General features: G+C 42.2%; 1 protein-coding gene across 3 annotated transcripts in view; it reads left to right on the forward strand.

The window, feature by feature from the left end:
- The first annotated feature begins 604 nt into the window (after nucleotides 1-604).
- Nucleotides 605-26,461, forward strand: part of fbxl13 (F-box and leucine-rich repeat protein 13) — a 31,933-nt gene continuing 6,076 nt past the window's right edge. For 2 of the 3 annotated variants that reach the window (XM_042301610.1, XM_024379653.2), the window contains exons 1-12: nucleotides 607-644; nucleotides 1,940-2,243; nucleotides 2,439-2,545; nucleotides 3,124-3,217; nucleotides 3,486-3,553; nucleotides 9,427-9,581; nucleotides 10,309-10,418; nucleotides 11,063-11,167; nucleotides 16,329-16,424; nucleotides 16,642-16,777; nucleotides 19,962-20,014; nucleotides 25,242-25,342. In XM_042301610.1, coding sequence (XP_042157544.1) covers nucleotides 2,169-2,243; nucleotides 2,439-2,545; nucleotides 3,124-3,217; nucleotides 3,486-3,553; nucleotides 9,427-9,581; nucleotides 10,309-10,418; nucleotides 11,063-11,167; nucleotides 16,329-16,424; nucleotides 16,642-16,777; nucleotides 19,962-20,014; nucleotides 25,242-25,342 — 1,100 coding nt within the window. In that variant the 5' untranslated portion in view covers nucleotides 607-644; nucleotides 1,940-2,168. Of the gene's footprint in view, nucleotides 645-1,939; nucleotides 2,244-2,438; nucleotides 2,546-3,123; nucleotides 3,218-3,485; nucleotides 3,554-9,426; nucleotides 9,582-10,308; nucleotides 10,419-11,062; nucleotides 11,168-16,328; nucleotides 16,425-16,641; nucleotides 16,778-19,961; nucleotides 20,015-25,241; nucleotides 25,343-26,461 lie in introns of all 3 variants that reach the window. The other variant, XM_042301611.1, reaches the window with a different exon arrangement.

Consider the following 26,461-nt stretch of genomic DNA (forward strand, 5'->3'; position numbering starts at 1 on the left):
TCCGCCAAACCCAGATTTGTCCGTTGGACTGCCAAATGGTGACGTGTGATTTATCACTCCAGAGAACACGTTTCCACTGCTCCAGAGATCAATGGCGGTGAGCTTTACACCACTCCAGCTGACGCTTGGCATTGTGCATGGTGATCTTAGGCTTGTGTTCGGCTGCTGGATCATGGAAACCTATTTCATGAAGCTCCCAACGAACAGTTCTTGTGCTGACGTTGCTTCCAGAGGAAGTTTGGAACTCGGTAGTGAGTGTTGCTACCGACGATACACCTGTCAGCAACGGGTTTGGCTGAAATAGTCGAATCCACTAATTTGAAGGGGTATCCACATACTTTTGTATATATTGTAATGAAACAGCAGGGTGCAGGTGTAACAGTATAACTTTAGACCGTCACCCTCGCCCATACCCGGGCGCAAACCAGGGACCCTCTGCACACAACAACAGTCACACACGAAGCATCGTTACCCATCGCTCCACAAAAACCGCGGTCCTTGCAGAGCAAGGGGAACCACTACCTCAAGGTCTCAGAGCAAGTGACGTCACCGATTGAAACGCTATTTAGCTCGCACCACCGCTAACTAGCTAGCCGTTTCACATCGGTTACACAGGTCTCGAACCCTCGATCTTCTAGCCCGAGGTACGGCGCGCTATCGACTGTGCCCCAAAAGGATGCTCGTGATAATATAATATACAGACTGATTTTGGCAGGCAGCTGCTATTTGAAACAATTCCAGCGAGGGCTAGCTTGTGTATGTGTGTGTTTGGTGAAGCTGTACTTAGTCATGCCAACACAATTTGTTTACCACGGCATACATAGTTCAGCGCATTGCTCAAATAGGCCTACTATAATTATTTGTTCAAGTCAAATATGCCGCAGAGCACAAAAAAACTCAATCATATTCAAGACAAATATGCTGCAGACCGACAAGTATTCCTCCACGCACCAGCGTCTTTGTGAATGGCTGGTATATGCTATGGATCATGTTATTGAGACCACGCTAATGTCGAGGGTTCGAGACATGCTCCCTGCCTGTTTCATTACAATACTAAACTCTTCCCCTACTGAAAATGAAAAAGCATGACCCTCCCATTTCCTCCTGGTAATCATTCAGAAAAACGTAGCTATAGGTTGTTGTAACATTTAACCTTAAAACATGTTTTTGCACTTGATGGACTACCGGTGGGTTGAATGCAGCATTGCTGTAAGGTGCACTCAAAATGTCTTGTAGTTGAGTAGCCAGCCTAGGCTACTTCTCAAATGTCTTGTAGTTGAGTAGCCAGCCTAGGCTACTTCTCAAATGTTGCTGTAATAGGCCTGCATGTTTCTCCTTTGCATGGCGCTTTGTTGCACGTTTTTTTGTAAGCAGGATAAAGTAAAGCAGATCAATTGAAATTGAATTCACAGATGTGAGCGTAGATGACTCAACTGTTGACTCGCGTCCTATTCGGCCTGCAGGACTTGTGTTTGACACATACGCTTGCCTTTTAGCCACGTTATGACTGACTTGTGATCATTGCCCTTGCTAGTTGGATTGTATCGACATTCCCACCATTAGTTACAGTAGTCAGTTTTTGTTCAAAATATTGAGTTGTAAGAAACTGCATCATAATATTGAGTTATTGTAAGAAACTGCATCCCGTGGAGGCAGAAAACAACGTACCAGGCAAGCTATGATTTACAACCTGATGGCAATATTTTTAGACTACCAAAATATGAATTATGCATTGAACCGCATCCATCTATTCTAGCAACAATGCCTTACTGTATGTCATGGAATTTTGAGTCAAATAGAACCTATTTTTAATTTTTTTTTTTTTGTAAGTTGTTTTTGTAGCATAACTAGGAATGTCACATTTTTGACTGATATTATGACAGTCTGTTTGTTTCATATATGCCAATTCCACTTTAACCGTTTTAAATGTCAACTTCAGTAGGGTTAGGTCAGAGTTCGGACATCCCAAGGACCCAGATGAGATTTTGCCGTACACCCCACACAACATGGAATCTTGGTTACTAGGTAACGGTAAACTGTACATGGGAAGTGTCCAATCAGAGAACAGACCGGGGCCTGCTCGCAAACTTCTGTGTTGACAAATATTTTGATAATTTTCTATTTAGCTAGTTAACGTTATATTACCTACTTTGGGATGGAGTTTTGATATGGCTTCTTTACAAAATGCTGACCCGGCGTTGAGGGAATATATACTGAAGCATTCCTTGCCCCAAATATTTCAGGTGAGATTTATACAATGTCACAAATTTTGCCATGCCAACTCTCGTGACCCTAACATAAAATAGCTAGCTAGCTACAGTAGCTAACGTTAGCGAGTTAAAGAGCCATATAGCAGTTGGTAGTTAACTTAATTAGCTAACGTTATATAGCTACATTTGTCCCGTAATATGTACAATACTCGTGTTGTGTTTCAACAGGCATTATTAACAGGTTTATGTGTGTCGTGTCCTGAAAGTCCATTACATTTTCTGGAAAGGAAGATTGTGTCTATTCAGGAAAACCGGGACACTGCTGAGATTGATTGGTGAGTAACCTGTTACAGTATCCTACTTCTGAATGGTCTATATAAAATGGTTGTGACCTATAAATAAAAACATCTCAAAACTTCCACTTTATGAAAAGCGGTGTAGGGAGTAAGTCACTGCACATGTGCATTTTCAAAAATGAAATATTTCCCGGCACAACCGGAACTGGCCACCCCTCAGAGCCTGGTTCCTCTCTAGGTTTCTTCCTAGGTTTCTGCCTTTCTAGGGAGTTTTTCTTAGCCACGGTGCTTCTACATCTGCATTGCTTGCTGTTTGGGGTGACATCTGCTGATGTAAAAAGGGCTTTATAAATACAATTGATTGATTGATTGATAAAGGTTCAATTTGGGTACCCACTTGCTTTACTTATCAACACTCCTGAACACTGCAGTGCAAGGCCCACAGCACAATGAATGCAGTTTGGTCTGAGTATGATGACAGTGATAGTTTCATTGCCATGTTTGAAATGCAAGAGGGATTAGAATTTAGAATCATAGCTAAACTCAAAACTTTATGATACCAGGTTGATAAAAGCTGCAGTGAATTGCAGAAAATGTTAACAAAGCACTGTCTCTAGGCATACATGTGTTGATGATCCAGAACAAGTCGCCGTGACCTCACTGGCAGGAAGCATGGTGCATGACATCTTTGGGAAACGAGATGATACACTGGTAAATTTATAAATAAAAGCACTTTTCGTTGAACAAGTCATAAGTATTTGGACAAATTCACTTACACTGTATTAAAGTAGTCAGAAGTTTAGAATTTGGTCCCATATTCATTGCACTCAATGACTACATCAAGCTTGTGGCTTTACAAAGTTGTTGGATGCATTTGCAGTTTGTTTTGGTTGGTAAGGTTTAGTGGTTTCCTACATACATGCTGTACATGAACATTTTGAAAATGATCTCACCTTTACTTCTTTCCTTCCCTCAACAGTTTCTCTCCCATTTGTTTGAGAAGGCCTACTCCTGTTACAGAATAAGTTTAACAAATATGTGCTTCAAGTAAGTAACCCCTGTTATCTAAAGCTCACCTATTGAATACAAAAATGGTGTCCCATTTTGAGAACCATGTTTAGTTGGGATACCGAGAGGATGGATGGGCGAGGGGTTTGAGTCTTGGGGCACTCTGGTAGCCACCACTGTTGGAAGACAAAGCTTGTCCATCCTGTCTGGAGGAAGAACTGGAAGGGAAAAGGCCTTTGTACTGTAGGGGCATAGCCAGTTTGAGACACTTTGAATGGCTGCTTGACATTAGGGATTTGTTCACTCTGGACATCAAAACTGTTATAAGCACCACCATCATTTCTAAAGCTTGAGCCAGAATTACAAATACTTCCATAGCTCTTTGAAACAGATTATCCTGCAGGGACTTGGTTAGAATGATACAAGGGAACAGAATTAGGGCCTTTACTGCCATAACCATTGGGAGAGGCTGGACCTTGGGTAGAGATTATAGGATCAGGGACTGTGTCCTTGCAATTGGGCTTTGGACAGGCTCATGAGGCTGTAGGCTGGCTCTCTCAAACTCTGGGTTGAACTGCAGTCATTTTGGGCAAGCCCTTTCTCAATAGGGACATGGATAGTTTGTGATATTTGCCTTGGCAGCTGAATACGGGGGACATGTTCATTCTACACAGTGTCCAAGGTTTTTTGGAAAGATCTACCTGACTTAAAAAAGGTGTTCCTCATAGACTTCACAAATTGTTTTAAATCATGAATGGTTGTGACACTGACATCCTTGACAATGTTACTAAGTGCTTGGCTATCATGTAAAGGGTTGTAGGGAGTTTGGACATCATTACCAGTGCTAGCATGTTCAGACTCTCGAACAAAGGTGCTGGAGAGAGCTGGGATGAACTCATTGGGCTCATGCCGTGCGGAGATTCCGATCTGGGCAGAGCCAGAATGGCTAGAAACATGATCCCCATAAACACTGGAGTGACTGGGGTAGTTGACCTGCTCCACAGTTTATCTTGACTCATACTCGCTTGTGACAGTTCCACCCTTGGGCATTGGCCTTGGTTCAGTTGGAGTGGAGACAAGTTGTGTGAACTGCCCAGATTCCTGGGATTGGGTGGACAGGTTCTCTCTGCATAGAGACAAAGCTGGGGGATGGTTTCCTTCCACTGGACTGGTAGCTGGTGTCTGCAGAGCCAGAGTCTGGACCAGGCCCTGAGAAGCCTCTAGATTTCAAGAGGCCTGAGGCATCTCTAATTTTCTATTTGATTTATTTTACCCTTTTTAACGAGGCAAGGCAGTCAAGAACAAAGGGGACGGGGGCTAATAAAGATAATAAATAAATATAGGACAAAATACACATCACGACAAGAGAGACAACACTACATACAGAGAGATCTAAGACAACAACATAGCAAGGCAGCATCACATGACAACACAGTATGGTAGCAACACAACAACAACATGATAGCAACACAACATGGCAGCAGCACAACATGGTGGCAGCACAAAACATGGTACAAACATTATTGGGCACAGACAACAGCACAAAGGGCAAGAAGGTAGAGACAACAATACATCACACAAAGAAGCCACAACTGTCAGCAAGAGTGTCCATGATTCAGGCTTTGAATGAAGAGATTTAAATAAAACTCTCCAGTTTGAGTGTTTGTTGCAGCTCGTTCCAGTCGCTAGCTGCAGCGAACTGAAAAGACGAGTGAACCAGGGGTGTGTGTGCTTTGGGGACCTTTAACAGATTGTGACTCGCAGAACGGGTGTTGTATGTGATGAGGGCTGCAGTAGATATCTCAGATAGGAGGGAGTGAGGCCTAAGAGCATCAACCAGTGGGTCTTGTGACGGGTATACAGAGATGACCCGTTTATAGAGGAGTATAGAGTGCAGTGATGTGTCCTATAAGGAGCATTGGCGGCAAATCTGATGGCCGAATGGTAAAGAACATCTAGCTGGTTGAGAGCACCCTTACCTGCCGATCTATAAATTACATCTCCGTAATCTAGCATGAGTAGGATGGTCATCTGAATTAGGGTTAGTTTGGCAGATGGGGTGAAAGAAGAGCGATTACGATAGAGGAAACCCAAGTCTAGATTTAACTTTAGCCTGTAGCTTTGATATGTGCTGAGAGAAGAACAGTGTACCATCTAGCCATACCCCCAAGTACTTGTATGAGGTGACTACCTCAAGCTCTAAACCCTCAGAGGTAGTAATCACACCTGTGGGGAGAGGGGCATTCTTCTTAATAAACCACATGACCTTTGTTTTGGAGGTGTTCAGAACAAGGTTAAGGGAAGAGAAAGCTTGTTGGACACTAATAAAGCTTTGTTGTAGAGCATTTTATGGGGAGGGGCCAGCTGAGTATAAGACCGTATTATCTGCATTTACATGGATGAGAGAGCTTCCTACTCCCTGAGCTATGTTGTTTATGTAAATTGAGAAGAGCGTGGGGCCTAGTATCGAGCCTTGGGAAAGCAGATGTTCTGATGTTATACACTGCACATAAGGTGCTCCGTAGACCTCCGTAGATGTGTACTGAATGGATATCCACGCAGAAAAGGGATTCCTAAGGACATACACAGGGTGTAAGGTTGAGTCTAATATTTTCAAGAACATTATGCTATTCAGGTCAATATGCAAGACATGCTTATCACCAAACGGGACAGAATTCTCAACTTTTTGGGCAGGAAAAAAGTTAGCGCTGGTCAATATGGGTGTGACACATAGAGAGATAGACACATAGGACACATCATTGTATCACGCTCTCCGTAGCTGATGTGAGTAAGACCTTTAAACAGGTCTTACTCACATCAACATTTACAAGGCCACAGGGCCAGACAGATTACCGGGACGTGTACTCCGAGCATGCGATGACCAACTGGCAAATGTCTTCACTGACATTTTCAACCTGTCTCTGACTGAGTCTGTAATACCAACATGTTTCAAGCAGACCACCATAGTCCCTATGCCTAAGAACACTAAGGTAACCTGCCTAAATGACTACCGACCCGTAGCACTCACGTCTGAAGCCAACGAGCGCTTTGTGCTTTGAAAGGCTGGTCATGGCTCACATCAACAACACTATCCCCGAAACCATTGACCCACTCCAATTTGCATACCGCCCCAACAGATCCACAGATGATGCAATCTCTATTGCACTCAACACTGCCCTTTCCCACCTGGACAAAAGGAACACCTATGTGAGAATGTTATTCATTGACTACAGCTCAGCGTTCAACACCATAGCGCCCTCAAAGCAAAGGACCCTGGGACTAAACATCTCCCTCTGCGACTGGATCCTGGACTTCCTGATGGGCCGCCCCCAGATGGTAAGGGTAGGTAACAACACATCCGCCTCGCTGATCCTCAACACGGGGGCCCCTCAGGGGTGCGTGCTCAGTCCCCTCCGGAACTCCCTGTTCACTCATGACTGCATGGCAGGCACGACTCCAACACCGTCATCAAGTTTGCCGATGACACAGTGGTAGTAGGCCTGATCACCAACAACGATGAGACAGCCTATATGGGAGGAGGTCAGAGACCTGGCCGTGTGATGCCAGGATATTAACTTCACCCTCAACGTGATCAAGACAAAGGAGATGATTGTGGACTACAGGAAAAGGAGGACCCAGCACGCCACCCTTCTCTTTTTTGTTGTTTTTTTGGGGGGGAATTTTACCCCTTTTTCTCCCCAATTTCGTAGTGTCCAATTATTGTAGTAGCTACTATCTTGTCTCATCGCTACAACTCCCGTACGGGCTCGGGAGAGACGAAGGTTGAAAGTCATGCGTCCTCCGATACACAACCCAACCTAGCCGCACTGCTTAACACGCGCATCCAACCCGGAAGCCAGCCGCACCAATGTGTCGGAGGAAACACCGTGCACCTGGCAACCTTGGTTAGCGCGCACTGCGCCCGGCCCGCCACAGGAGTCGCTGGTGTGCGATGAGACAAGGACATCCCTACCGACCAAGCCCTCCCTAACCCGGACGACGCTAGGCCAATTGTGCGACGTCGCGGCCGGTTACGACAGTGCCTTTGCGAGAACCCAGGGTCTCTGATGGCACAGCTGGCGCTGCAGTACAGCTCCCTTAACCACTGTGCCACCCGGGAGGCCCCGCCCCCATTCTCATTGACGGGGCTGCAGTGGGGCAGGTTGAGAGCTTCAAGTTCCTTGGTGTCTACATCACCAACAAACTATCATGGTCCAAACACACTAAGACAGTCGTGAAGAGGGTCTGACAAAGCCTATTCCCCCTCAGGAGACTGAAAAGATTTGGCATGGGTCCTCAGATCCTCAAAAGATTCTACAGCTGCACCATCAAGAGCATCCTGACTGGTTCCATCACTGCCTGGTATGGCATCTGCTCGGACTCTGACCGCAAGGCACTACAGAGGGTAGTGCGTACGGCCCAGTACATCACTGGGCCAAGCTTCCTGCCATCCAGGACCTCTAAACCAGACGGTGTCAGAGGAAGGCCCTAAATATTGTCAAAGACTCCAGCCACCCTAGTCATAGACTTTTCTCTCTGCTACTGCACGGCAAGCGGTACCAGAGCACCAAGTCTAGGTCCAAGAGGCTTCTAAACATCTTCTACCTCCAAGCCATAAGACTCCTGAACATCTGGTCAAATGGCTACCCAGACTATTTGCATTGCCCCCCCCTCCCCCCACGCTGCTGCTACTCTCTGTTATTTTCTTTGTATAGCCACTTTGATTACTCTACCGACATGTACACAATTACCCCAATTACCTCGACAACGGTGCCCCCGCACATTGACTCTGTGCCGGTACCCCCTGTATATAGCCCTCCTATAGTTATTTACTGCTGCTCTTTAATTATTTGTTATTCTTATCTCTTACTTTTTTTTTAGGGATTTTCTTAAAACTGCATTGTTGGTTAAGGGCTTGTAAGTAAGCATTTCACTGTTGCATTCGGCATGTGACAAATTAAATTTGATTGGATTTGTGTGAACAACACATCTGTCCACAATTTTTCCTGTGTGTTAAAAACAGGCACAAGTCTGATTATAAAGTCGTTTTTTTCAAAGTTTCAGAAATGCCATGTGCGTCCACTTATATCAGTGCTTTCGTAAAAAACCTAACCACTACGAAGCTTCTATTTGATCAAATAAGCCTCAAGTAGCAAATTCGGCATTCTCTCATTGACCTCATTGACTAAATTAAACTGGGAACATCTCCTGAAGATCACTGATGTCATGATATGACCTCGTTTTTTGGGGGGGGGGGTTCTCAGTTGTCTTGAAAGCACCAATAGAACACCACTCTTCCAATTGATTAGTCAGTTCCAAAGTAAATCATCAGCTTAGACATCAATATGAAGCTTAGATACTGTTTCAAAAATAGGCCTACAATGCAGTTGACAGTTAATAATTCTAATTTTATTAACACACACTTTTGTCTATGAAGAGTGGCAGCCAATAACTTAAGATGTGTGATTGAAAGTCCAGATCTTCTCCCTGGGTCACTGGTGAACAAGCTGGGGGTTAGCTGGGACACTGTACTCTGTATTTCTTTTCACCTCCCACTGTTGCAGGTAGTACAGGCCCTGGGAGGATGATATCAGTATCTAGTATCACTGACAGCTTTTGTCTAGGAAACATATGCTGCTTTCTGAATAGCTGAGTATCTGGGGGGAATAGCTCATTGAGGAAGTGAAACCTTTTAAGGTGTTGCAGATATAAATATACTGTATAGAACAATCAAAGACTTCAATTCAACAAGATAACTGAGGCACATATACTGTAGGTCTATTCTTACCCCTATTGAATGAAAACATCCTTGGTTCATGTTCTGCCCTGCTGAATGAATGAAGGTGTACAGGATCAGTCCTACCTGCCAGCTCACTGAATTAATGATGGTTGTGTTTTGTGGGTGCCGGCAGGGCGTGGAAAAGGTTCATCTGGAATAAGCGGAAGGAGGCCAGGGAGTTGACGCTGAAGATGGAGACAGCTGAGAGGCACTACATACAGAGGGGCCTGAGGGTCGCACTCTGCAAGTGGGTGGAGTGGGTACAGGTCTGCAAGAGAAGGCAGAACGGTAGGCAACTACTATTGGCATGTGTTGCAGAGTCATTGATATAGCCTACAGAGTTACTGTAGGGAAAGTACAGTTTAAGCATCTGGAATATTAATGGGTGCAATTTTGGCACCTTAAAAGATATTTCAATTTTGGTTAAAATAGTTTACCAACCTGTAGGCCAATCTATGACTCGAATGCACATTTATGCATTACTGTCAGAGCATTACTTGTCTGACCTCAGTTCATTCATGTGCTTCAGTACAGAAAAAAAACAACTAAGTTATGCTTTAGTATCCATGTGAATCACCTGTCTTTTGCAAAGCTTCAGAATACAGTATGAGAACATAGTTCTGAAAACAGCATGGCTTGTTTTTGGTCAGTTATGTTAAGTGGGTCAGCTGAAAGTCATTAGCCAATACTATATATGCAGACTAGTCTCTGATGTTAGTTTAACTGATTTATGCTTTGACTAACTATGACTATTTATAGTACTCTGTATCATGACTGTTGTCTTTTAAAAAGCTGTCAGGATGTTTTGCATTATGAATGACTGTATACAGATCATTTTTCCCTTGGGTCAGTGACTCAGTTATGCTTATTGTGTTAAAGTGTTGGCATAAAATACAGTTGCAACATCCATGTTTCTACAACAACAAAAAAATTCCACAAATATATCATTTTTCAACAGTATATTATTCACATTTTCATGCAGGACATGTATAATGCTTGTGTGTTTTCCTCTTAGATGCCATGAAGAAGATCCAGCGAGTGTGGAATGCTATCCACTGTAAGATTGTCATAGGTGCTTGGCGCTATGTGGTGCAGGACTCAAAACGGACAAAGGAGTACTTTGAGGTATGACTAGACAAGATTCATCTGATTAGTATTTACGGTATACCAATTATACAATTTTTAAAATTGTACCTTTATTTTGACTTGGTGTCAGTGCTGAGACCAAGGTCTCTTTTCCAGATGAGCCCTGTTTAGCACAACAACAATACACATCAAAATACAATATACCCATTAAATTACATATCAATATTAACATTCAAATACACATTATTATGCTCAATACATGAAAAGCAAAACACAATCATAAAAAACAACACCTTCTTCAGTAAAATGGTCTCCTAACAGCCTTAGAGGGTACAATTATTCCTATTTGTAGATCATTCCACACAAGGTGCAAAATAACTAAAAGCAGATCTACCAGAGTTAGCTATCCCTGAGACCAGGTCTGGTATCTCTTGCATATATAAGTTAACAAGGTAAGGTACGGCGGAAGTTTAAACCGGAGGACTTGATAAACAAACAGAGTGCAATGCATTGGTCTACGAGACTTCAGAGAGGGCCAGTCTACTTTCTGATACAGAATGCAGTGATGTGTACTGAACCTATCGCCCGTAATAAAGCGTAGTGTGCTATAATAAACTGCATCCCATGGATTCAATACAGTTGCAGCTGCATTCATATAGACAATGTAATGTGTGTGTTGTCAGAAACTGGAGAATGGTCTGTTGGAGATGAGCAGTAAGGACTCTGACGTTGCCATTGGAGAGGGACATGACGGACTCTCACTGCTACCTTGCAAGCTCTCAATAAAGGTACTCCTCTCGCTCTTACTGTCTCCCTCATGCTCACTCGCTAAACTTGCCTCCTCTTCTTTCTCACCCTACATTCTTATGAGTCACATGTTCACCCCAGGTATCCTGAGTTTTCTTCTTTAACTGTCAGATTAATTGTTTGTGAAGATTCCTAGCCTTCATGGGCAGTTAACCCTGAGGTCACCTCTATTGCATGCATCATGACTTATGATGACCCCAGTCCTTGTCCCTTCTAAGGCCACATGAGGGTCATTCCATATGATTTCAGTCACTTTCTGACTGCACCCCTTATGATTTGAACGAAACCTTCCCTACATGTTTGTCCATGGTAGAACCAGAAAGATGGTTGAAGGTCCACACATCAGAGAATGTTGACTTGAATGGGAATACACATTGTTTTGAATTAAACTGTCAGTCTTCCATAGGAAACCTATTGAAATCATAGAAGTATAGATAAAAGAATAGACATTCCCATTCAAGTTGACATTCAATGGTGGGTGGACTGGCGGCCATATTTCTGGTAGTAATTGAAACTTAAATTTAAATATCAGTGGTGTACGAGCTGATAGGCAGAATCTACCGCACACCCAAAACTGATTTGTGACGGTGCTGTAGGCAAAAGACAACTGGAGAAACAGGAAAAAGTCTCTGCACACTACCAAATATATTTTAATTATAGCTGAGCAGTGAGTCAAATGTAATTACAGACACCTGTGGTAATCTAAAGTACCCAAAAGTGCCACTACATGTAATAATATCATATAGAAATACAGGATAGAACAGAGCATGTTATACTGTAGATGTATTTCTACTAGAACAAAACATGTACACAACATTGTTTCTCCAATGGTGTACCAGCTAAATTGCAGTGGTCTGAAGGGATAGGTCCATTCTCTTGAATTTAGCTTCTATGATTGAAATGACACCCACCCTGTATTCAAGAGAATGCTGTGTCTCAACCAATGACGAGCATAACACAAACACTTCAGACAATGTAAAATGGGGTCTATACTACAACATATGTGTAAATGAAAAAAAGATCTGAGTTTACCCGTGTTAAGAGAATTTATGTTAAAGGTTAAGAAATTACTTCATTTTTATAAATAAAAAATAAATACAAATTAAATAAATTATTAAATAGCTTAATTAACAACCCTGTTTGTAAGCTTTCAAATGGTATCAAACTCAACCCTTTATATTTTTCAGTGATGAAGACATGGAAGTCTCATGGTAGGGTGGGGTATGCATAATGGGTCAACTTTGAGCACCTCTACTCCTGAATGTTTAGGCTTTCAGGTCCAAAACGTCACTTTCTGACCACTTCTAGAATGGGCATACATGTTCGAAAGGTTTCGTTAAAGGCCCAGTGCAGTCAAACTTGATTTACCCGTGTTTGATGTTTTCACACTGAGGTTGGACTAATATTGTGACATTTTGAAAATTATGATACTGCTATTTTAGTGTAAGAGCTGTTTGAAAAGACTGCCTGAAATTTCGGCCTGTTTTGGTGGGATGGAGTTTTGGCCTGCCTGGTGACATCACCAGGCGGAATATTAGTTAATAGACTAATAAGAAAGAGAGTTCCAAACCTCTCTGCCACTAACAGCTAGTTTTCAGTTTCCCCCTCCCTACTCAGACCACTCCCAGACAGTCCTAGCAAAATTCTTGCTTGAAAAATTGCTCTTTGCTAAGAAAGAAGGTAACTTAATTGTTACCCCTGAATTGATTTGATATCGAGCTAGAAATGGCTGCATTGGAACTTTACAATCTATTATGCTCTATTATCGGTTGCCATTGCAGTTTGTGTGTGTGTGTGTGTGTGTGTGTGTGTGTGTGTGTGTGTGTGTGTGTGTGTGTGTGTGTGTGTGTGTGTGTGTGTGTGTGTGTGTGTGTGTGTGTGTGTGTGTGTGTGTCGAATGACTCTCTCTCCCTCTGGATGATAGTGTTATTGGACCCATTTCTGAGAGTTGTTACTCAATAAAAACATGTTCCCCTGTATATTTAGTCTTCTGGCCAAGCAAGACTTGTTTTGAGTTTGGAGTGGCAGCGGGGATTTTGTAATCAGCAGGGGTTCATGTTTAGTGTGAGGGGAAATGCTAGGATATTTTTTTTATTTATTTCACCTTTATTTAACCAGGTAGGCTAGTTGAGAACAAGTTCTCATTTACAACTGCTACCTGGCCAAGATAAAGCATAGCAGTGTGAGCAGACAACACAGAGTTACACATGGAATAAACAATTAACAAGTCAATAACACAGTAGAAAACAAAGGGGGAGTCTATATACAATGTGTGCAAAAGGCATGAGGAGGTAGACGAATAGTTAAAATTTTGCAGATTAACACTGGAGTGATAAATGATCAGATGGTCATGTACAGGTAGAGATATTGGTGTGCAAAAGAGCAGAAAAGTAAGTAAATAAAAACAGTATGGGGATGAGGTAGGTGAAAATGGGTGGGCTATTTACCAATAGACTATGTACAGCTGCAGCAATCGGTTAGCTGCTCAGATAGCTGATGTTTGAAGTTGGTGAGGGAGATAAAAGTCTCCAACTTCAGCGATTTTTGCAATTCGTTCCAGTCACAGGCAGCAGAGTACTGGAACGAAAGGCGGCCAAATGAGGTGTTGGCTTTAGGGATGATCAGTGAGATACACCTGCTGGAGCGCGTGCTACGGATGGGTGTTGCCATCGTGACCAGTGAACTGAGATAAGGCGGAGCTTTACCTAGCATGGACTTGTAGATGACCTGGAGCCAGTGGGTCTGGCGACGAATATGTAGCGAGGAGCATACAAGTCGCAGTGGTGGGTGGTATAAGGTGCTTTAGTGACAAAACGGATGGCACTGTGATATACTGCATCCAGTTTGCTGAGTAGAGTGTTGGAAGCCATTTTGTAGATGACATCGCCGAAGTCGAGGATTGGTAGGATAGTCAGTTTTACTAGGGTAAGCTTGGCGGCGTGAGTGAAGGAGGCTTTGTTGCGGAATAGAAAGCCGACTCTTGATTTGATTTTTGATTGGAGATGTTTGATATGAGTCTGGAAGGAGAGTTTGCAGTCTAGCCAGACACCTAGGTACTTATAGATGTCCACATATTCAAGGTCGGAACCATCCAGGGTGGTGATGCTAGTCGGGCATGCGGGTGCAGGCAGCGATCGGTTGAAAAGCATGCATTTGGTTTTACTAGCGTTTAAGAGCAGTTGGAGGCCACGGAAGGAGTGTTGTATGGCATTGAAGCTTGTTTGGAGGTTAGATAGCACAGTGTCCAATGACGGGCCGAAAGTATATAGAATGGTGTCGTCTGCGTAGAGGTGGATCAGGGAATCGCCCGCAGCAAGAGCAACATCATTGATATACACAGAGAAAAGAGTCGGCCCGAGAATTGAACCCTGTGGCACCCCCATAGAGACTGCCAGAGGACCGGACAGCATGCCCTCCGATTTGACACACTGAACTCTGTCTGCAAAGTAATTGGTGAACCAGGCAAGGCAGTCATCCGAAAACCGAGGCTACTGAGTCTGCCGATGAGAATATGGTGATTGACAGAGTCGAAAGCCTTGGCAAGGTCGATGAAGACGGCTGCACAGTACTGTCTTTTATCGATGGCGGTTATGATATCGTTTAGTACCTTGAGTGTGGCTGAGGTGCACCCGTGACCGGCTCGGAAGCCAGATTGCACAGCGGAGAAGGTACGGTGGGATTCGAGATGGTCAGTGACCTGTTTGTTGACTTGGCTTTCGAAGACCTTAGATAGGCAGGGCAGGATGGATATAGGTCTGTAACAGTTTGGGTCCAGGGTGTCTCCCCTTTGAAGAGGGGGATGACTGCGGCAGCTTTCCAATCCTTGGGGATCTCAGACGATATGAAAGAGAGGTTGAACAGGCTGGTAATAGGGGTTGCGACAATGGCGGCGGATAGTTTCAGAAATAGGGGGTCCAGATTGTCAAGCCCAGCTGATTTGTACGGGTCCAGGTTTTGCAGCTCTTTCAGAACATCTGCTATCTGGATTTGGGTAAAGGAGAACTTGGAGAGGCTTGGGCGAGGAGCTGCCGGGGGAGGGAGCTGTTGGCCGAGGTTGGAGTAGCCAGGCGGAAGGCATGGCCAGCCGTTGAGAAATGCTTATTGAAGTTTTCGATAATCATGGATTTATCGGTGGTGACCGTGTTACCTAGCCTCAGTGCAGTGGGCAGCTGGGAGGAGGTGCTCTTGTTCTCCATGGACTTCACAGTGTCCCAGAACTTTTTGGAGTTGGAGCTACAGGATGCAAACTTCTGCCTGAAGAAGCTGGCCATAGCTTTCCTGACTGACTGCGTGTATTGGTTCCGGACTTCCCTGAACAGTTGCATATCACGGGGACTATTCGATGCTATTGCAGTCCGGCACAGGATGTTTTTGTGCTGGTCGAGGGCAGTCAGGTCTGGGGTGAACCAAGGACTGTATCTGTTCTTAGTATGGTTCCTATATAGAAAAAAGTGAGCCTATTACATGCTATACAGGACTGTTTTGTCTGGGACCACCCCTGTAGGCATCTAGCAGTTATGGCTTATTTCTTGGCAGTGATTACTATGCTGTTTTTGTCAAAAATCTTGCCCAAGATATATTACTGGGACATGACTATGTTTCGGAAAGGAGCACAGCTCCTAAATGCTTTGTTGACATTCAGTATTTTTTTGTCTGTTTGTAAAGGTAAAATCAAAATAATTGTGGGAAAATAGCAAGAGGAATGGGGGCAGAGAGATTGTTCTGCAGTGTTTTCTTCTTATGAAATAGATTCAGATGAACTCACAATCGCATTGCAAAGGGCATAAACGGTATGGGTGAAACGTTTGAATTGACTTGCAGTAAATCAAGGCCTATGTTGAAGTGTTGTGTTGCGAATGAAAAGTGGTAGATGTGTCATCAGATGTTTTGGTCAAATTTGACATTGTTCTGAAATGACACCCAATAGCCTTGTAGTTAATTTGTTGGGAAATAGGGTATACTTTCAGATGCAGCCATGCATAACATCTTTAAACACCAGATTGACTAAACAGTTGCTATGGCAGTGGTCACTAATGCAGGTCCTGGAGAGCTACAAGCTAGGTCGTAAAAATATGTCTATCTTCAACCTGTGCAGGGTTGGGTTGGTGACAACTGTTCCATCATAGTATTCTGTTTGGTCAGGTCTTCCAGAGACTAGACGTAGGAGACCTGCTGAAATGTGCAGAAGTGTGTCGGACCTGGAAGGCCATCGCTCAGACCTGCTCACTGTGGAGTCGGGTCAGTATAGCTCACACACACCACAATGACAGGTACTGAAATTAACATAAACATTTAATGTAACATTAACTAATTGTTGTCAGTGATTTAACTCTTATGTCTACAGCATGTCTACAGAATGTTCCACGGTGCTTTCAGGTCTAATATATCCCTTGTTACCTGTTGAGTCCGGATGTGTCCTGTAATGTTTCCTCCAACATTTGTCTCTGAATGACAGATCAGTTTCTCTGTGGAGAGGGACTGGATCACAGACCGCATCGTGGAACAGATCCTACAGAAGTACCGGCCATTTGTAGTTCACCTTAACATGCGTGGCTGCACCTCTCTACAGTGGCCCAGCTTCAAATGTATCAGTGAGTACTAGCATACACATACAGACATACACACACACGCATGGGTGTAAAGATTACATACCTGCATGGAAGCGTATGCACACACACTAACACACATACAACAAAAATGCACAATTACGTAAATGTGATTGTGTTTCATTTCACAGCTACATGTACATTCAAATGACTCTACCAATATAACATTTCTGTCATCTCTAAATCATCTGATTGAGACAACCCTGACAAAGCAGGAACAACAATATTAAAACAAAGTTAGTTTCACCATCTGATACAGACTAAATTTAAATTATCTATAAAATAAGACTAAAAAGTATTTAAAGAGCCACTGAACACACTGATTGGCACATGTGTTTTTCTGTTGCTCATTAGAAAAACAGGATTTCAGTCTTGGAGGTGTTTCTAGCCCGATTCCGTGTTTGGTTAATTATGTTATTCCCCCAGCCCTATTTCACGTCTTCAAAATCCCCAGAATGAATGTAAGATAACTCTCAAAAATCTGAAAATAATTTAATGTTTTTGCCGGGGATGTTTTAGTTGCGCAATTTTACATCTACAGTTGAAGTCAGAAGTTTGCATACACTTAGATTGGAGTCATAAAAATAAAAAAAATAGAACTGTTTGGCCATAATGACTATCGTTATGTTTGGAGGAAAAGGGGGAGGCTTGCAAGCCGGGGGTGCTTTGCTGCAGGAGGGACTGGTTCACTTCACAAAATAGATGGCATCATGAGGCAGGAAAACTATATGGATATATTGAAGCAACATCTCAAGACATCAGTCAGAAAATTAAAGCTTGGTCGCAAATGGGTCTTCCAAATGGACAATGACCCAAAGCATACTTCCAAGTTGTGGCAAAATGGCTTAAGGACAACAAAGTCAAGGTATTGGAGTGGCCATCACAAAGCCCTGACCTCAATCCCATAGAAAATGTGTGGGCAGAACTGAAAAGGTGTGTGCGAGCAAGGAGGATTATAAACCTGATTCAGTTACACCAGCTCTGTCAGGAGGAATGGGCCGAAATTCACCCAAATTATTCTGGGAAGCTTGTGGAAGGCTACCCGAAACGTATGGCCCAAGTTAAACAATTTAAAGGCAATGCTACCAAATACTAAATGAGTGTATGTAAACTTCTGACCCACTGGGAATGTGATGAAAGAAATAAAAGCTGAAATAAATCATTCTCTACTATTATTCTGACATTTCACATTCTTAAAATAAAGTGGTGATCCTAACTGACCTAAGACGGGGACTTTTTACTAGGATTAAATGTCAGGAATTGTGAAAAACTGAGTTTAAATGTATTTGGCTAAGGTGTATGTAAACTTCAACTGTAACTAAGGTGTTTGGTGCAGTATTTCTCAAGTAAAACAATGCAGGACATGTTGTCTTATGTAAACAGTCGGCACTGCTGAGCAGGTCTGTCTATTATATTGGATAGAGAGCAATCACCACAGTTGTTCACCCCATGTTAGTGGACAAATAGACATTGTCAAATCAAAACCCAAACTTAATTTACCTGTTGTAACGCATGGATTTTCCAAACTCCGCTTTCGACAAGACTTTATGACCAAAATGTTCCTATTTACACTTTGTAGTCAAGTTTGACACTAGAATAACTGTTTCTGATTCATATCAATGTAATTTTCAAATGGATTCATTGCTTTTTAAAGGCAGTCGCTCTTTAAAGATGTTTAAGATGTCAGTCATTCCATCCTTCGGTGGTTGTTTAATTCAATCTAGTGATGCAGTATTTCGGCGGTCCTTTCAGATGTGCCGGCTCCACCTCCTCCTCCTCTAGCTCCCCCTGCAACACCATAGCAGTGTTCCACAACTCCGGATCTGTCTGGCTGTAATCTTTTGGGCCGTATTGTGTCTGATTGTGTTCTGTCTGGCCGCAGGCTCTGTTGTAGGAGTGGACGTAGTCCTCCACACTCTTTCCTCCAAGCTTGGAAGGGGGGTGGCACAGCAGGCCAGAGTGGGTCACCCCTGGGTGCAGGCGTAGCCAGTACACCAGGTAGTGGATGCTGGAATGTTGATTTATTTATTTCATGGTTTATTTACGAGAGACAGGGGATTTTGAAACATTGACACATTGAATGGTCAAATGCATTGTACCCATAATGGGTTAGTATTTAGCTAATGTTAATAGTAGTACTACCCACCTGTAGTTACAGACCCAGGGGTTTCCCCCCAGCCTTAGCAGGGATATGAAATAGAGGTCTTCTAGAACGCCATAGTTGAAGAAGTGCAGGCTGTTGTTGTACTGGTCAAACTCACGGAGGTGGAGGAGGCCAGACGGGCTGAGGGAGAGGAAATCAATTTTATCATCAATAGTAAGGTCAAATTAATAATTTCTTCCCTTTTTAAGTACTTCTAAAACTGTACTGTGGATGAGCATTATACAATTTGCCTATTCTAACATTCAATTGAAACTACCTGAATGCCTTGATGCCTGTCTGCCTGCTTTATATAGCAAGCCACGGCCATGTGACTCACTGTCTGCAGTAGCACACCATTTTTGTGAACGGGGGGGGTGTGTGTGTCTAATAAACTGGCCACTGAGTGTATACAGAGTGAGAGTGGGGGAAGAGAGTTAATGTCTCTAGCTCTGTCGAGTGGCGCAGCGGTCTAATGCACTGCATCTCAGTGCAAGAGACGTCACTACAGTCCCGGGTTCAAATCTAGGCTGTATAACATCTGGTCCCATAATGCAGCCACAATTGGCCCAGCGTCATCCAGGTTTGGCTGGGGTAGGTTGTTATTGTAAATAAGTTTTTTTTCTTATCTGACTTGCCAAGTTAAATAAAGGTTAAATGTAAAAAAAAATTGAAAAGACTCCTTTCGGAGGAATGGGGGTTTGTCATTCCGTTGGCGTGACGTGGCCTATGAGATAAAAAAGCATATCTGTCACACAAACTCACATGTACACACACTTACTCGTGTATTAGTTCTAACCTGCTTGCCAACTAAGTAAATTGATGTAATTATGGTAATCCATATCTGAAGGGAATTTTCAGAGAAACACAAACATGAGGCTAGACAAAAACATGCTCAGAGACATAAACCTTTAATAACCCTCTACAGTCTAAGCCCTGTCTAAGCCGGGGGAGGGGTGGGAGGGGGCTATATAAGCTATATGAAATTGTTCTAAGAAGGTTGTACCTTTGTATCCCTCTCTTTCCCAGGTGAATGCAGAAACCTACAGGAGCTGAACCTTTCAGAGTGTTTCAACATTAAAGTGAGTAATGGCCAGGTCTACTCACGGGTACAAACGACCCTCTTGTCTTATATATTAATAGTACATTTGAATACATTAATAGTACATTTGAATAGAAAACAATCTGACGTTTCTAAAACCGTTTGAATGATGTCTGTGAGTAAAACAGAACTCATATGGCAAGCAAACACCTGAGAAAAAAATCCAAACAGGAAGTGGGAAATCTGAGGTTTGTAGTTTTTGAACTCAGCCCTATCGAATACACAGTGGGATATTGGTTATGTTGCACTTCCTAAGGCTTCCACTAGATGTCAACCGTCTTTAGAAACTTGCATGAGGCTTCTACTGTGATGTGGGGCCGGATGAGAGCTCTTTGAGTTAGTGGTCTGGCAGAGAGCCAGGTCCTGGTCACACGCATTTCACATGAGAGCGACCTGCGTTCCATGGCTTTTCTACAGACAATGGAATTCTCCGGTTGAAACGTTATTGAAGATTTATGATAAAACACCCTAAAGATTGATTCTATACTTAGTATGAAATGTTTCTACAACCTGTAATATAACTTTTTTAACTTTTCGTCCGACGTTCAGCTGGACCTGCACGAGCGTTTGGTTTTGTGTGCTAAACGCCCGAACAAAAGTAGCTACTTGGACATAAATAATGGACATTATCGAACAAAACAAACATTTCTTGTGGAACTAGGATTCCTGGGAGTGCATTCTGATGAAGGTCATCAAAGGTAAGGGAATATTTATAATGTTATTTCTGATTTCTGTTGACTCCCAACATGGCGGATACATTTTTTTCTTCTGAGCGCCGTTCTCAGATTATTGCATGGTTTGCTTTTTCCATAAAGCTTTTTTGAAATCTGGCACAGCGGTTGCATTAAGGAGAGGTATATCTATAATTCCATGTGTAACGCTTGTATTTTCAACAACATTTATGATGAGTATTTCTGTAAAATTGATGTGGCTATGCAAAATCACTGGATGGTTTTGGAACTACTGAACGTAACGTGCCAATGTAAACTCCAATTTTTTTATATAAATATGAACTTTATCAAACAACATACATGTATTGTGTAACATGAAGTCCTATGAGTGTCATCTGATGAAGATCATCAAAGGTTAGTGATTCATTTTATCTCTTGTGCTTTTTGTGACTCCTATCTTTGGCTGGAAAAATGGCTGTGTTTTTCTGTGGCTTGGTGGTGACCTAACATAATCGTTTGTGGTGCTTTCGCTGTAAAGCCTATTTGAAATCGGACACTGTGGTGGGATTAACAACAAGATTACCTTTAAAACGGTACAAGATACATGTATGTTTGAGGAATTTTAATTATGAGATTTCTGTTGTTTTGAATTTGGCGCCCTGCACTTTCACTGGCTGTTGTCATATTGATCCCGTTAACGGAATTGCAGCCCTAAGACGTTTTAAAGTGAGTAATGGTCAGGTCTACTCACGGGTACAAACTACCCTCTTATTTTATCTTCCAGAAGTGAAATAAAACTCAACTGTAGAACAGAAGGAAAAAATTCACCAAATCTCCCTTTCATCTTTAGTTGATATGCTTTTCATTAATTATCTCCATAGCAGTGATGGAATGGCACTGTTCTGAAGCTCATCACCACTCATAAAGAGAGAGTTGAAGTCAGATTATGAAATCAGGGCTCAGGTGGAGGGTGCAGTTGCTTCTCGTATATTGTGATTTACAGTTACGATTCATCTCTACTGATTACACAACATTCTTTAAATAACAAAATGCCTATCATAATAATATGAACATTTTCTACATTAAACATTTTGTCAACATACAGTGCCTTCACTTCAGAAAGTATTCACACCTTTGACTTTTTCCACATTTTGTTGTGTTACAGCCTGCATTTAAAATGTATTAAATTGAGATGTTGTGTCACTGGCCTACACACAATACCCCATAATTTCAAAGTGTAATTATGTTTTTAGAAATTTTTACAAATTAATACAAAATATAAAGCTGAAATGTCTTGAGTTAATAAGTATTCAACCCCTTTGTTATGGCAGTGGTGTGTATTCATGGGTACCAAGGGAAGCCAGGCTTCCCCAAATATGTGACCAATAAATACCAATAATTATATAATCACTTATCTTTCTGTGTTTTCATAATTTTCCATCAATTCACAAGTGGCTGAATCTCACTGGAGAAATCATCCGAGCGAGGTAAACAGCGCCCCTCTCTCTCAGTATGTGTAGCCCATGTGTCTGATGCTGGGCTAAAAGAGTATGACATATTGCGGCCGTGGTGTTTGTTTGATTGATGCCAGCAAGCATTTGGCTTCCCTTGATAAACAAATTATAAAATGATTAGCCAATCAGAATTGAGCTAAGCTCAACTGTGGGTTGTCCTGGTGCTGCAAAACACCCCCAAGTGAGGCCAGTTTGGATTTGGCTTCACACCAATCAAATCACATCCTAAGCAAAACATCATTTTAGTTTCTGGTATGTTTGTGTTGATGTCCTGCAATAACTAGCTTGCTAAATTGTCCCTTTCCTAAGCCATGGGGGGGATTTGGACTTGTGGTTTTGACTTAATTCTCTGGACAGGCCAATGATTATGACAGCAATTCTGATCTAACCATAAATGAATATGGTGTGCCACTGGCCTGAGACGATTGAAGTTCAATTTGTAGCCTGGCCATTTTAGACTCACGTTAATTAGCTAGCTAACTTACCTGGTGCATTGTTGCCCATGCTAGGAAGTTAGGCTATCAAGGATTTTAGCGAGGTAGCCTATGACAACAAAACTAAAAGCGTACTGTATGACAGAGCCATAGACCGTTTTGCCAACATGAAAGAGAGGAGGATGGCATTGCCGTTCAACTAGTCTACAAGTAAGGTGAGTCAAAAAATAATAATACTTGTGCACCCACCGCCCACACACACACACACACACACACACACACATAAATCAGTACCATGGACAGCCACATGATATTTAGCAACATTGATTGGACTGAATAGTTTTTGGTATCTTCAAGTTTGTTTTCAGTGTATTCAACTAAGCATATATAGCCTTGTTGTTTTGATGGTTTGATCACAATATAGTAGCCACATCTAGGAAAACCAAAGTTCCAAAGGCTAGGCCATATATATATAGTATATAAGAAGACATACAATAAGTTTTGTATTGATTCCTATGACAACTTGGATGAAAAATTACCGAGGATAATAGCGGACGATATTGCCACTCCTATTTGCCATATCTTCAATCAGAGCCTACTAGAAAGTGTGTGCCCTCGGGCTTGGAGGGAAGCTCAAGACATTCCGTTACCTAAGAATAATAAAAGGCCCCTTTACTGGCTCAAATAGCCGACCAATCAGCCTGTTACCAACCCTTCGTAAACTTTAGGAAAATATTGTGTTTGACCAGATAATACTATTTTACAATAAACAAATTGACAACAGACTTTCAGTACGCTTACAGGGAAGAACATTCAACAAGCACAGCACTTACACAAATGACTGATGATTGGCTGAGAGAAATTGATAATAAAGAAGATTGTGGGAGCTGTTTTGTTAGACTTCATTGGGGCTTTTGACATTATTGATCGTAGTCTGCTGCTGAAAAAACATATGTGTTATTGCTTTACAACCCCTGCTATATGGTGGATAAAGAGTTACCTGTCTAATAAAACACAGAGGGTGTTCTTTAATGGAAGTCTGGAACAACATAATCCAGGTAGAATCAGGAATTCTCCAGAGCAGATGTCTAGGCCTACCACTGTTGTGTCGTCTGCAAACTTAATGATTGTGTTGGAGTCGTGCCTGGCCATGCAGTCGTGGGTGAACAGGGAGTACAGGAGGGGACTGAACACGCACCCCTGGGGATCTCCAGTGTTGAAAATTTAGCAAGTTGTGACTAACCTGCTTGGATTTTAAATTGTCATGGTCAAAACATGTTGATACAACAGTAGCTAAGATAGGGATAAGTCTTCTATAATAAATAGCTGCTCTGTCTTCTTAACAACACTATCAACAAGGCATCTTAATCTTTTATTTTTATTGACCATTCTGAGATATGGCTTTTCCTTTGCAACTCTGCCTAGAAGGCCAGCATCCCGGAGCCGCCTCTTCACTGTTGACGTTGAGACTGGTGTTTTGCAGGTACTATTTAATGAAGCTGCCAGTTGAGGACTAATGTAAACTAATGTACTTGTCCTCCTGCTCAATTGTGCACCGGGGCCTCCAACTCCTCTTTCTATTCTGGTTAGAGACAGTCTGCTCTCTTCTGTGAAGGGAGTAGTACACAGCGTTGTACGAGATTTTCAGTTTCTTGGCAATTTCTCCCGTGGAATAGCCTTCATTTTTCAGAATAAGAATTGATTGACGAGTTTCAGACTAAAGTTATTTGTTTCTGGCCATTTTGAACCTGTAATCAAACCCACAAATGCTGACGCTCAAGATACTCAACTAGTCTAAAGAAGGCCAGTTTTATTGCTTCTTTAATTAGAACAGTTTTCAGCTGTGCTAACATAATTGCAAAAGGGTTTTCTAATGATCAGTTAGCCTTTTAAAATGATACACTTGGATTAGTTAACACAATGTGCCATTGGAACACAGGAGTGGTGGTTGCTGATAATGGGCCTCTGTACTCAATAGCTACAGCTACAATAGTCATTTACAACATTAACAGTATCTACACTGCATTTCTGATCATATTGATATTATTTTAATGGTAAAAAAAAAGCTTTTCTTTCAAAAACATGGACATTTCTAAGTGAACCCAAACTTTTGAACTGTCGTGTATGTAAATTAGATATTTATGTATTTCATTTTCAATAAATGTGAAAACAATTCTGAAAACATGTTTTCCCTTTGTCATTATGGAGTATTGCGTGTATATTGGTGAGATAAAAATATATATATTTAATCAGGCTGTAATACAACAAAATGTGGAATAAGTCAAGGGGTACCAGGCTCATCTAGGTGGTTGCAGCTGTTGGGGATTTTCTTTACATGCCTTTGGCCACAGCTGAGTACCATGAAAAATGGTGGCCTTGTTTGTTTTTAGATTAGATTGGATAACACTGTCTATGAGACATATAAAGAACTCTGAGGGCTCATTTGTAATGTGCTATGGGCTGTTATGCATGCTTATATAGTCATATAATGCTATAATATGTGTGATATGTGATAGGACCAGAGGCACTATAAATGTAAATACAGAGATGGTATGAATAAAATGTAACCTTGTGTTGTCTTTCACCAGGATGAGATGGTGTGTATGATTCTAGAAGGCTGCCCCACTCTGCTCTACCTGAACCTGTCCTTCTCATATGTGGCCAATGGGACTCTCAGAGAGCTCTCCAGGTAAACACCCATAGACCACAGCTACTCCAGTGATGGAAAATGTTTCCCATTTCATTAGAACACAAGGTAGAACACGACCGGTATAATGTCTATTGCTCGTGTTTCTTGGCCTAAGCAAGTCTCTTCTTCTTATTGGTGTCCTGTGGTTTCTTTGCAACAATTTGACCATGAAGGCCTGATTAACACAGTCTCTGAACAGTTGATGTTGAGATGTATCTGTTACTTGAACTCTGTGAAGCACTTATTTGGGCTGCAGTTATTGTTTCATGTCCCAAACACCTGTTGGGTTAATGTCAGTTGCTGCTTTTACCACCTCTTGTCAGCAAAGCCATTATAAGGGCCTGTTATTGTTCCCTCTGTGCTGAAGTACCCATTGGCCCAAGCAGACAGAGCCTGTACTGTGTCTATCTCTGTCTTTGCATGTCTGTCTGTCTCTTTCCTTCTGTCTCTCTCTCTCTCGTTCTCTTGCTCTCTCATCTCCTAATCTTAACCATTTGGGTCTCTCTCTCATCTCCTAATCTTAACCATTTGGGTCTATCGCTCATCTCCTAATCTAAACCATTTGGGTCTCTCTCTCATCTCCTAATCTTAACCATTTGGGTCTATCGCTCATCTCCTAATCTAAACCATTTGGGTCTCTCTCATCTCCTAATCTTAACCATTTGGCTCTCTCTCTCATCTCCTAATCTTAACCATTTGGCTCTCTCTCTCATCTCCTAATCTTAACCATTTGGCTCTCTCTCTCTCATCTCCTAATCTTAACCATTTGGCTCTCTCTCTCTCATCTCCTAATCTTAACCATTTGGCTCTCTCTCTCTCATCTTAACCTAATCTTAACCATTTGGCTCTCTCTCTCTCATCTCCTAATCTTAACCATTTGGCTCTCTCTCTCTCATCTCCTAATCTTAACCATTTGGCTCTCTCTCTCTCATCTCCTAATCTTAACCATTTGGCTCTCTCTCTCTCATCTCCTATTTGGCTCTCTCTCTCTCATCTCTCTAATCTTAACCATTTGGCTCTCTCTCTCTCATCTCCTAATCTTAACCATTTGGCTCTCTCTCTCTCATCTCCTAATCTTAACCATTTGGCTCTCTCTCTCTCATCTCCTAATCTTAACCA

Source organism: Oncorhynchus tshawytscha, linkage group LG19 (assembly GCF_018296145.1).
Source record: "Oncorhynchus tshawytscha isolate Ot180627B linkage group LG19, Otsh_v2.0, whole genome shotgun sequence".
Classification (NCBI taxonomy): domain Eukaryota; kingdom Metazoa; phylum Chordata; class Actinopteri; order Salmoniformes; family Salmonidae; genus Oncorhynchus; species Oncorhynchus tshawytscha.